We start from the raw sequence: 12,880 nt of genomic DNA, 5'->3' as shown, positions 1-12,880 counted from the left end.
TGCATTTGAATAGTCAATAACCAATTATATAACATAATCGTAGGCAAAAATCTAACAAATTATTATTTTCGTACTGGCTATTTAGTCGCAGATACTTAAACACATTTGGGAAATATATCTAAAAGACAAGAGCTTATCTAATTGTCTCCCACTCTCTCTTTCTTAAACTAAAACAAAAAGCTTTTGCGTTTTGTGTTAATCTGCGTTTACAGTGTAATTTTTTTTTAATAATTTCAGTTTTGCCAGAACAGTCATGGCGAGTGGTTGACTTTAGCACTGGACAAAGATACGAAGTGTTCATATTTATAGCACACCTCTCTTAGTTAACTAAACATAAACTATTTATTAATAATTTAATATTATATTATTTCCAGTCGCACGTAATATTTAAAACTGTCATTGCTAAAATGAATGACTGACAAAAGTTTCCTTTTCCCTAATTTTCATAACTTTAATTTCTAATGTCACAAGTTCAAGGTTTTCGCTTGGAAAATACCGTTTGATAAAATGTATTTTTGTTGCTTTAAGATCGAGTAATTAACGCTAATATACATTTTTATTTATTTATTTTATTTATTTATTTATGTTTTTTTTATCGAATATACATAAATATACCCTATATAGGTATATTCAATAAAATTTTTAAAAAACTACGCCTTCGTTATTTTTTTTTTATTTAATTTCACCACATCATGTATAATACTATATCTATAGCATGTATTATGAGCGATATATTTTAAAATACATGACAATTGTGGTAAATATACAAAAAATTAAAATTTGTAGTGTTAAATTTGAAAATAGTTTGTAATTTTTCAAAGTTTAATACGTATGTATGGTAAAGGTATGTTTTTGATAAGAATGTTTTATTTTTATCTCATATTTATAATAAACAATCTCAGCCATGGCTAATTCTTTTGTTAGTACCGTACTAACGAGGTCCTATCTTCCAACGACATCAAAATATATCTGCGTTACAAAAATCTATTTATCTATAGTGTAATAAAATAACTCTAGAACAAACAAAGGAATCTGATCCAACCGCATAGGATGTTTTCATAACCGCAAACCCGATTATCAAACGCATGACACAAGAAATATAAAAAGGAAAGTATATAAATAAATTTGTGTAATAAATACTTAGCGATTCATGAAACTCGGAAGAACGTCGGGTGACGAGAGGGCGTCTGTATGTCGCCGCGAATTCCCAACTCGTCCAACCCACAAGATAATCACGTTTCTTTTCACGTGTCACGTGTATACGTAAGCACCTTAAAGCATTCACCCTGAAAATTTAATACGTATTACAGCTTAGATTTGTTCGTTTATACTCTATACTTAGGACGATTATAATTTACTAGCGACCCGCCCCCTCGCACGGGTGCAATGCTGATACTAAATACACTACAGAAAATCTGTGAACGTTGTATATAAAAATGTGGGTTACCCATAAGAGATAGACATTTACCATCACGGACTTTTATGTAGACCTTTTCAATGTGTACAATACTTAATACATTATTTTGATAAAACTCGTAGGGTTCAGCCTGCGTTTGCAATGTAAGCGGAAAAAATGTAATTATTTACGACATCACATTAGAAACCTCAAAAATAACAGTACTTCTCCACTATTTAATGGATGTTATTATACATATAAACCTTCCTCTTGAATCACTCTATCTATTAAAAAAAACCGCATCAAAATCCGTTGCGTAATTTCAAAGATTTAAGCATACAAAGGGACATAGGGACAGAGAAAGCGACTTTGTTTTATACTATGTAGTGATACTTAACAGCCAAGTCGTGTGAGGTTTATCATATTAAAGACGTATCACAAAGAACGGACGTTCGCTAAGATTAAATTGTTAAACAAGCTATACCCCGCAATTTAACCTTCGTTATTCGGCCATATTCGATAGCGTGATATTACAATAAAAATAAGCTAAATAAAACTGTACATTCGGTATAGTAGTATGTGTGGACGCTTTTAAATAAATATAGTGAGTACTATATATATTATATATATAGTACTCACTATATTAAGAATTTTTAGATTGTACGTTGTATACGCTCTTTCTCGATTACTATATCCAATCAAACAAAATAAAAAAAACATAATCAATTCTATTTATAGTAGGTACCCTAAGAATAAGGCTTTTAGCAAACAAAATTTTCTGACTTATAATTTGTTCTTAAAGAACTAAATCAATATTAAACATATTGCAGTCTAAGATATTTTAAGAACCAGCGACATTTTATTGAAATAAGAAATTGCTTCTACTGTCGCTTACGCTTAATTTCATTTCAAAAAGACACGCTAGTGTTATCGTACTAAGTAGGTACTTCAACGCAAATAAACAAATTTCTACGCAAAGATTTATTTTATTTTATTTTATTGGTGATATGTGGTTGGTTTTGAAGAGAAAGTCAAACGTTCTTAGATCACATATTCATGTTGTGATACTAATAATATTTATATTGTTTCCTTGGCTACAAACAATAATCCACCACAATGCCCACACCAAGCTATTTTAGTTTTACGATACAATTCTGCTTTCTGTAAATCGGTCTTTAACGTGTTTTTAAATTTTCTTACGTCCATCGCATCTGTTTTCAGGAATTACGAAATATCCCAGTTTCTTGGTATTCATAATTTAAACCAAACGACTTAAGAATCGAGGTTTCCGATTTCCTCTTTAGGAAGTCGTTAGTTTCAAATTCACCGTATCAGTATCTTCGGCGAATCGTTTTATTGCAAAAGACTTAAACCGTACTTAGTAGTTATAACTAGATATAAATTTTATTTATTTTATTTTCACATTAAGGTACAGAAACAGAAAACAGACTGACTACATACATAAAATTATTACATACTAAACAACATTTAAAAATCTGACTTCCAGTTATATCTGTACACAGCATTTACACTAAATATCAACTAAACAACATACACATATCAAACCGAATGACAAAAATATAAAAAAAAAAAAATAAGAGAAAAAATATATCTATACATACACACACACACATGTTTATATACATATACGTTAATCAATTAAATTAGTAATTAAGGTTGCAAGTATTTACTATGAACTATCTTTTTAAATTTACAAATATTATTGTGAAAAATATCAACCTCAGCACATACAGCATTATAATATTTGCACATTCTTACGAGCGGAGCATTCTGGGAAACATTGTTATCAGTCATAGGTATAACAAATAATTCCTGGATGCGCACAGAACGCGTCGGTACCTTGATCTCCAGCCTCTCCAAAAGGCAGGTGTCAAATGAGCCATTTGCTATTTTATGCAAAGTGCACAGGTCGCTCATCCACCTCCTCCTTTCAAGACTTACCATTTGAAAGTGGGCAAGACGCTGGTCATATTGTTTTATTTTTCGCCTAAGACCATACTTATAGCACAATGCTCTGACAAACCGCCTTTGTATAGCCTCCAATCTATCTATATGAGTTTGGTATATCGGGGTCCATACCGCCGAACAATACTCAACCATGGTTCTCACGAGAGAGCTGTATAAGATAATAAAGGAATCGGCTCGCCTGAATGGTTTAGCAGTTCTAAGAATGAAGGACAGCATCCGGCCAGCTCTGCTGCATATATCATTATAATGAGGTCTAAAAGACATAGCAGAGTCAAATAGCACTCCCAAGTCGCGAATCACCTCAACTCTATCAACTACAATACTATATAAAAGTACTATTAGCACAATAAAAATAGTGTATATCACTTTTCTATCATATTTTCATTTAAGTATTTGATTGTCCTCATTTTAACTCTATGGTATTGAGAGCATGAATAAAATAGTATGACATGTGATTAAAAAGGCGTTAATTACAATATGTGGATCGCTTTGTAGTATAAAAACATGTTTAATCTATTCTAAAATACTTAAAGTAGTTAGCATATCATTCTCAGATCGCTATGTCAATGTTAGAAAGCTGAAAAAATGCACAGGCCTCGAGAGATTAAAGTGTGAGCCAAGATTGTGTAACTGTTAATATTAATTCTTTCTATAGCCATTATTAATTTATCAACAATGTATTACTACTTTATATCCAGCAACGAAACATAATCAAGAAATCGATTAATATGAAACATCAATTGTGTATTTCGATTCCGATGTAGATACGACGACATAATTAGATGTTATGTAAATTGAAATGTAGGCTCTTAAGTTTTACTGTGGGTAATAATTATGAATATCTATGGTTTTTTTTTGGTTTTAAGTATAATAATTTCCCTGAAGTTTAGTAGGAAAGGGTATAGGTATCACTATTTTTAGGGCATTATTTGTGGGTAAATATTTAAAACATTACACTAAAATTAACGCGTGCGTAAACACAAAGCACAATTTACATGTCAGATGAAAATGTCAACAAACAGGTCTTAAGTGTATTAGAAATTCCATAGCGTTTATTAAGATTCTTCTCGAACATTATTGCTTACATACAATAAAGAAAATATGTATTTATATACCCGTATTCATCGAATAACATGATGAAAAAGCTCTTCCATTGATTGATGGAAATTGATATGCTGACGAATACGGATTGCTTTTCCATATTACAATATTTTCCTTCTTGTAATTTTTTACTTTGTTACGATGTTATTGGGAAAATAGATATGAGATAGAAATGTCTATGTCCGTTTTATTGTATATCCTTATCAGCTTGTTCATGCAATTTTGCAAGTATATTAATCTGTTACCTCCCATCAACACCAACTACGGAAAAAACTGAGTTTTGTATCGCGAAGCTTGGACATACTAGGACATTTATTTATGCCTTGACTTGTTTAAGCTATCGCGAATATAAAAGGATTATTAAGAATAACCATAGCGCTAAATAACCTGCATCATGATCACACGCCATACACTCACAACACGTATATACTATGACAGACACGCCATCCCAAAACACTGGCGAATTAAGTACATACTTAGTTAAATATATTTAATCTATTTTCATTGATTTTCCTTTCATGACACATTTTTGTATTACATCTTTTGTTATATAAGTTATGTTCGCTTGAGTATGCGTAAATTCTTTATTGTATATAAATATATAAATAAATAAAATATTTATTATTATCTCTTACGTAAATACATTTCTAGCATTATTTTTCGCTAGTTGCAATCTCTTTGTTAACATTCGTTACAATTATAATTCCAATTATGACTCATAAACCCTCTTTACTGTAATTTTGGTAAATTATAGGAACCGTTACGTATGTAGCAATTAAACAAACGGAACGTTTTTAATCATTTTTCAAACATAAAAGCGTAAGTCTACGCAAGACCAGTTTTTTCTCGTTTATAAATAAATCTGGCAACATAATTAATTTAAGAATATTTTTACAGGACAACATCGCCCCCTGGAGAGCCTTTAGTCCGTGCCCCAGTAGGCAAGCCCCGATGCCCCCCTGCCATTTCCCGCCTGCGCGTAGAAAAAGTTGAGGGCGGCTTAGCAGTCGCCGGCGTAGTCGTGGCAGCCAACTGTCAAATCGTCCTCCCAATATTTGGGTTCCTGTTTATGCTTGTAGGCTGTGTGCTCACAGGTAAATATAGATGTATTATTAAGTAATATACTTAAGTCGTGTATTGTTATTAAAAAATCCATTTTGATTTTATGATTGAAAGGATTGGGGTTCCTACATTACCCCTACATATTTACTCCTTATTCATGATAATAAAGGATGAAAATAAATATATGTATCGTATTAATGATTTCTCTAAGTTTACTTAGATTATAGACTACATATTTTAGTAAAAAAATGTCACCTGGAAACATCATTGAACATTAAAATTTCGCCTAGTAAGTTATTTTAGTGTAACCCAATTTACAATTATTTTACATAAGAAAGTGTCATTTCTTATAGTGTTAATGAAAGAAAATACATCTTTATTAAAGGAATGACACTTGTATTCCTACTTCCACAGGTCTTTTCACTAAACTATTGGATCCTCATATTTAAAAAATATTCTAGGCTTAGACTAATGGTAGCTATTAGCTCAAAAACATTGTCTAAAATTATATGTATAATTGACTTTCGACATTAACCTCAGAGAATATCATCTCAGCCTTTTGGCTGAACTTTTGTTCCAAGTCAAACGGCAAATTGTCATTTTAATTAACTATTTCCACCTACATGATCCTCGTTCAAATTTTAAATGAAGTATAAACATAATTACGATATAATAGTTTAAAAAAATTAAAAGTTTGCTTGCTTAAAGTTCGAAAATATTTAAGTTTGTAATTGTATACCCTGTCACAGTTCCAAACTTTTTAAATATATCTTAATTTTCTCTCCAGATTATTTTTTAAGTATTTTTAATGTTATTTTTTGTGTTATTTTTTTTAGGTTTATTTTCTTTTTTGGAAAGTTTATCCCTTTTATTTTTACTATGTAGGTCAATATAATTATCTAATATAACTTATAACTTGAATGTACTTTGCATATTACTGTGACGTATGTATGTGTTGAGCGATCTTTATTTACCAAATATTTTAAAATGTTCTGCTTACTTATTTTCAGCCGCATCATATCGTGGTTGTGGTGAAAATGAAGAACCAGACCATTATGCCGCTCGCATCGCTTTCACTGGAAACTCTCGAGTTCTGGGTCCAGTATGCATCGTTGCAGGGGCTCTTATGACCATAGCTGGTTAGTATGAATAAGATCAGAAACGGCTATATATTTTCAAAAAATGTATTAAATCAGAACCTCTCACTGAACTAAATAATAATAATAAAGCCCATTTATTTCCAACAAACTTAAATAATATTTTAATCTTATAAATATGTTATTGGAACCCCCTGTAGGGTAAAGACCTCCTCTATTTCACTTCATACTTTTTTATGTTTTGCTTTTCTGCTCCAGTCTTTACCGACTACTTGAATTGTTTCATCGATCCATCGGTTCCTTTGGTGGCTTCTTTTGCCCTTCCCATGTTGTGGTGTCTAATGTCCACCTATTGTTCTTCTATTTCGCTAGGTGTCCATCGCCATTTATGTGTACGAGTATGATGAAGTACGTCTATTAAGTTGAGTTTGGTGCCTTACATCTTTACTTCTTATTTTTTGCACTGAAGTATTTCCGAACCAATTCGACTTAAGGTCCTTCAAAAGACCGTCCCGTTACTTATTGGACCATCAACGTTATTGCGAGCCCTCCGGCAATGTGAGTGTCTAAGGTGATATCACTTGCCGTTACAAAAATAAAATCAAAAGAGACTACAAGTTTTTTCCGAGTAATTTTATTTCATTTAATACCCTTAAACATTATTATATTGAACCTGTATTTAATCAATCAATCAAATCAAAAATCATTTATTCATGTAGGTAACATGAACAGGTACGTCAAAAAAGAATTATATATTAAATGCTTCTAATATTACATTTACTGCCAGTTCTCAAATCAAGGCGTAGAACGGAAGAGAAGTACCTACTGGCAAAAAACTCTCCGCCACTCTTTTTCATCGCCAAGTTAGTAGATAAGCATAGTTTAATATTAGCTAACATTGAATTACAACTAAATGGTGCCGTAAAACAATTATAGACTTCGATGGACTATCTTCGATTTTAATCACCCCTTCTCTAACCATTATAAACGCCCATCGCATGTTTGAATAAGCAATGGAATAAACATAAACATAACGTTTATTACTAACAAAACACACAGGTTTAATACACAAAATAATAATAATATCTTATAATCAAGAAAGAATAATAACACTTCAACGCAAAAAAAGAAAAATAAAATAATAATAGTAGTAGAAAAAATTATATTAATAACGTCTAACACTGTAAGTAAAGAAGTCAATCTGTCTGTAAGTTTGTGTACATAATATAATGTAGAAAAATAATAAGAATAATTGTCACTAAAACTGCTATTAGGAATAGATAAATAAATATTTTTGGGCGGCTCATAAAGTAAATTTCGTGGGAATTTTTTTGATTAAGTTGATGTACTTAATAACTGCGACGAAAATTAACTTACAGTTCTCCTATAGAACATACGGATTACAGTCATTATGATTAATTACAACTATAAGACATAGTTCCATAAATACAAGTTGCATAAAGCGGGGCCACCTTCTCGACATTTTACATAAGGTCTTACTTATTTGTTCTATGTCAAAGTGAAATGATATATAAATCACGTAACAGTCTTCCGGGGCATTTTGGCACACAGCCAAACGCTCACAAGACCCTTAAGGTTTTCGTTACTTTCAATATGCGATCGATATCAGAAACTGTTTACTTTCTATCGAAAATTTAGGAGAATAAAATAACAATAGCAGTGGCCTTTGGTAATATAGATTGATTAGTTTTAAAAAAATTGTCATACAATACAACCCACACTTAGCTGACTTCACTTCTTTCACGGCAAAAAAAATGGGATACTCTTATGTGTGAAACAAATGAATATTTTGAGTAAATATTCGTAATTGATTGGTCCTTTTGACGTGACAACGTCTTATAAATTGGTTTGCCGGGTGACACTTCAAGAAACTGCGTTACGCTCCGCTCACGTTATGCGCTCACAATGAGAGCGAGTGAGAGGCACGCGTCCCTTCCACTCGGGCATGGTTAGCCCGCCTAAGAGCGAGAGAGACAGACATAAAAAGTGATTCATCCTTCTTCCTACTATACGAATGAATATTCACATTAAAATTATTTTACCACTCAAAGTCGTTGTCACGTAAAACTTTCGCCCGTATACCGACTTTACAGGCAACCAATTTTTTTACTTCCAGGTATTGTGCTATGTATGTTAATGCGAGCGGCCCAAAAACGTCAGCGTCGGTTGGCCTTCCACTGCCCCATTCACGGGGACTTCTACCCATTAAGTCCACAGAATAGTAGGAAATATACACGTAAGTAAACAAATATCTTCCCTTCAATTCATCATTACATAAACCATTTGAATTGACTGCACTCTATGGTATATTCTATGGTTTCAAGTCTTATCTACAGTCGAATTTTAAATAACATTTATATCATTTTTTTTTAACTTTGTCTATGTCGATGGATCTTTCAAATTCGCTAAATCAATTTCAAATTTAAATTATTCTTATAATATTTTTCAAGATTTTCAGCAGACTAAATTTTTCATATTATGTAGGTACCTAAGCATACACACTTTTATATGTATTTTAAGAACCGACTTTTACATAGTACCTATATTTGTATATTACAGGAAGCCCCACTGGTCTTTGGCGTTTCCTTCGTGGCTGGCTTGGTATGGTGGAGGAGAGTGCAACACCTCGCTGCCCCCGTTCCGTAGAGCCCGCGTCACCAGCAAGAGCTGATGCCCCATGTCCCCCACCTTTACCCTTCCTTGTACCTAGCGACTCTGTTGTGTAAGTTAAGATTTAATCAGCCGATCCCAGCTAATACAATATTGAAGCCGAGTCTTTCGTGTTCCATAACGCGCACATAAACAAAAGAGCATTCACGTGTTCGTTTTCGTGTTCTTTGATGTTCTTTGTAAGGCGTAATTTTGTACCATCTAATACGAAAATATTCGGGAAGCGAATCCAGGTCCAGTAATCATTTTCCAAATCGTCTACCTAACTTAGTAACTCGTTATTGGTTGCATAAATTAATTAATTTTATGTTATTTACAGAGGAATGGCATCCATTCTCGGAGCACCGCTAAGTCCCGAACAAACTTTCGGTTCAATAAAATCGTTGGCTATCTCGAGAGAAGTTGCCAGTTTTCCATTGTCGCGCTCACCGACACCTCCCCCATTAAGGTAATTAAATAGAATTAAGACTTAATGTTGACATTGGTATATTAGAAACTCGATTTTTTATTGGGTAATATAACCACGCATTCAGATTAACGCTAGTATTGAGTTGTAACAAAATAGTCCCTGCAAATTGCAATTATTTACTGATATTTAAAAAAATAATCTTATTTGTTCACAGTTGTCCACCATTCAAGGAAGAATCACAGCTGAGCGACATTCCCAATTCAGTGCCATCGCATTTCGATTGCGGTACCCCGATCTGCAACTACCGCGTCGTGGAATGCAAACTCACAACCACAGACGAAATACGCTCGAACGATAAATACCCCAGTGTCCATAGTGATAAACAAAAACCTGCCACAGTTCGTATCACAATTCCTGACGAAGGCAAAGGTTAATACGCGATAATAGTGTTAACAGTGAACAGACAACAAACGAGTGCATTCCAATACCATGCGGATTGTAAATGACTTTCAGTGTTAATTTTATTCGATCATATGTATTTTGGTAAAGATTTATTTGTAATATTATGATGATAAGCTATGACAACATTTGTGCATGACATTATTATAGAGAGATCTCTAGACGTGTTGAGATAAAACTGGTTGGGTTTAACATTAGCCTAATGTTACAAATCGATGTTTACCAATAAGCTTTACATAACTGCTCAAACAATCACATCGGTCTTCCGCTAGCGCTCACGTACTACTCGCAGTATTTTCATTAAAATCTGTTATTAAGGGGTTTCAATACCGTAAGAAACCCCCCGAGGTTGGTTTGTAAATGTGACATAGAATTGTATTTATCGTAACATGACGACCTAATTGTTAAAAACTAACTCAGTCTAATTGTGTTTATTCATAAAGAAACAGACGAAAGACTCCAATTGGTAAAAAATTCTTCACGTATGCCGTCTTAAATCAATAATGCTGTGTAGATAACCAGAAAATCCCTCCCTAGACAAAATCTATTTAGGCAAACGTGATCGTCATGGGGCTCAATACTAAATACCTTTTCGTCAGGCATGTTCCACTAACGCACCAACGAAATTGTATGAAAATGGTAGTTAAGTGTTAGTGGGATACGCTTGTTGAAAAGTGATTTTGTCTCAAGCCTATGAAATTGTCTTAAAGTAACCATCGTAAAATGCGAGAGCGTGTTACGTCTGCAGAAATAGGTTTGTCTAAGGATCTCGCCGTTAAGAGTGATCATTTGTGTTTATGCTTTTTAAAATTCAGATTATAATTTTTTATGCATTTACGTTTAGATCGACATGAAGTGGATGAACAACTTGTCTCCATGTGTATATAATTTAAGATATGAATTTTGATGTATCTAGGTTTTCCTACGTTGTACAGACTTGATTTTCGTAGGATAATAATTAAATGGCTTCAAACTCTGATAAGTTATAAATAAGTACTCGTTATAAACTGATTAGGTTAGTTTAAAGTATGTAACCACTCCTAAATCTAGTCCATAATACACATTAAAGTTGTAGCAATAACAAAAACAGAGCAAAAGTCTAAGTGTTAATTTTGGACACGTTTTTAATGTCGTGAAGACATTTTAAAATACAGATATGCCATAATACAATAATGCTTTCTCCAATACATTTTTATATAATATTGTAATACATGTGTGCAACTCCACAGAGTATATCATACAAACATCACCTAAGGTTAGTAATTCAAGTATTATGTCACGAAATTTTTGAAGATTCTGGACCCCCCCCCCCCCATGTAACGCGCCGTAACGTTATTCTGTACCAAATAGTAAAACGTTTCGTTATCACCCAGGTACTTATTACTCCTTAAAGTTACCATTTATGTGGTGTAAAGTATCGGAAAGTCGAAAATAATATTAACAATAACGCATAATTTAATCCCCGCCCCGTATAATAACGTTTTATCCCAACCCCTCTCAAATTCGTTACGAAATACTTGAACGCTCCCTAACAACCAGAAGATCTTTCTTCTATAGTAACTTAAACTTAAATCAATACACTTTATCATTATATAATTTTAAAACATGAATATCAAGTTAAATAACTTGCGCGTAGATTGTTAACTCGATATATAAGAATAGCCCATTTACTGAAATACATTATGTTTATGTTTCAATTTGTAGATATTAAATAGTTTTCCATTACCATTTTCAAAGTTTTCTCCAGAAGTATTCAATTTGTGAGGTTGTGTTTTATATTCTCTATATTTGAAATTGTAATCTGTTTTATAATATTTTTATGCTAAATAGACATGTTTTGTTTGATACCAATCCCATTAAATTAACATATATATGTGAGTTTAGGTAATTCACTTTGTGAGAGGTAGGAGCCAAAAGTGTTGCCAAATTATGAATTCATCACGTCCATAAATAATAGAATGCGTAAGTTAAATATTATGTAATCATGATCAACTTTTCTGCTCACATAATAAAATGAAGGAAACAATTATATAAGTCCATGAAATATTAGGAATATTTAATTGCTTCAACAACAAGTAGATAGAATATTTTCGATTAACTTTTGTGATATTTGTATGTTAGTTATTTTTTTAATTGACCTAACACATTTTAAAGTACCCTAATTATTATATTTTTTGCTCATAATACAGAAATGTGGCTTAAATAAATAATTACATACACTTTAGATGATTATTGTGGTAAAACATTAAACATAAGTCCTATTTAAATACTGATTAGGTATCTTAATTTTTATGTGATGACGGCATTTATTGGCCAATTGATTTTGAAATTATAGGACAAGTAATTTTTATAATTCGTAGTTAAGTACCATGCCTAAGTAATATTTAGTAAGTGTATTTAATATGAATGAAATGAAAAATACAATTTTGAATTTAAAAGGGTTTTTCTTTTATATTTTTCGAAATTCTATATTATTTAAAATGTACTTAAAAACTTTCGGATTTTCTTTTATATCCAAGCATAAAATCTATCAGCCTATGTAAATCACCAGTATAATAGGCGAAATAGAACTAATTTAAGTGTACGACCAACCAGGCTCCAGAAGTTAAACCACTCCCTAATTATGGAAATTGTAATTTGTTTTTACAACAAACTCCCAAGCGAAATTAAAGAAAT

The 12,880-nt window shown here is 32.2% G+C and overlaps 1 protein-coding gene across 2 annotated transcripts in view; it reads left to right on the top strand.

The window, feature by feature from the left end:
* The window catches only part of LOC110995163, a 48,357-nt gene extending 35,715 nt beyond the window's left edge, over positions 1–12,642 (top strand). For both annotated transcript variants that reach the window (XM_022262186.2, XM_022262187.2), the window contains exons 2-7: positions 5,384–5,580; positions 6,559–6,687; positions 8,783–8,902; positions 9,226–9,388; positions 9,656–9,784; positions 9,960–12,642. In XM_022262186.2, coding sequence (XP_022117878.1) covers positions 5,384–5,580; positions 6,559–6,687; positions 8,783–8,902; positions 9,226–9,388; positions 9,656–9,784; positions 9,960–10,179 — 958 coding nt within the window. In that variant the 3' untranslated portion in view covers positions 10,180–12,642. The remainder of the gene's footprint in view (positions 1–5,383; positions 5,581–6,558; positions 6,688–8,782; positions 8,903–9,225; positions 9,389–9,655; positions 9,785–9,959) is intronic.
* The last annotated feature ends 238 nt before the right edge of the window (positions 12,643–12,880 follow it).

This window comes from Pieris rapae, chromosome 2, assembly GCF_905147795.1.
Source record: "Pieris rapae chromosome 2, ilPieRapa1.1, whole genome shotgun sequence".
In the NCBI taxonomy this organism is placed as follows: Eukaryota; Metazoa; Arthropoda; class Insecta; order Lepidoptera; family Pieridae; genus Pieris; species Pieris rapae.
Note: the sequence above shows the minus strand (reverse complement) of the source record. Positions and strands in the feature narration are given on the sequence as shown.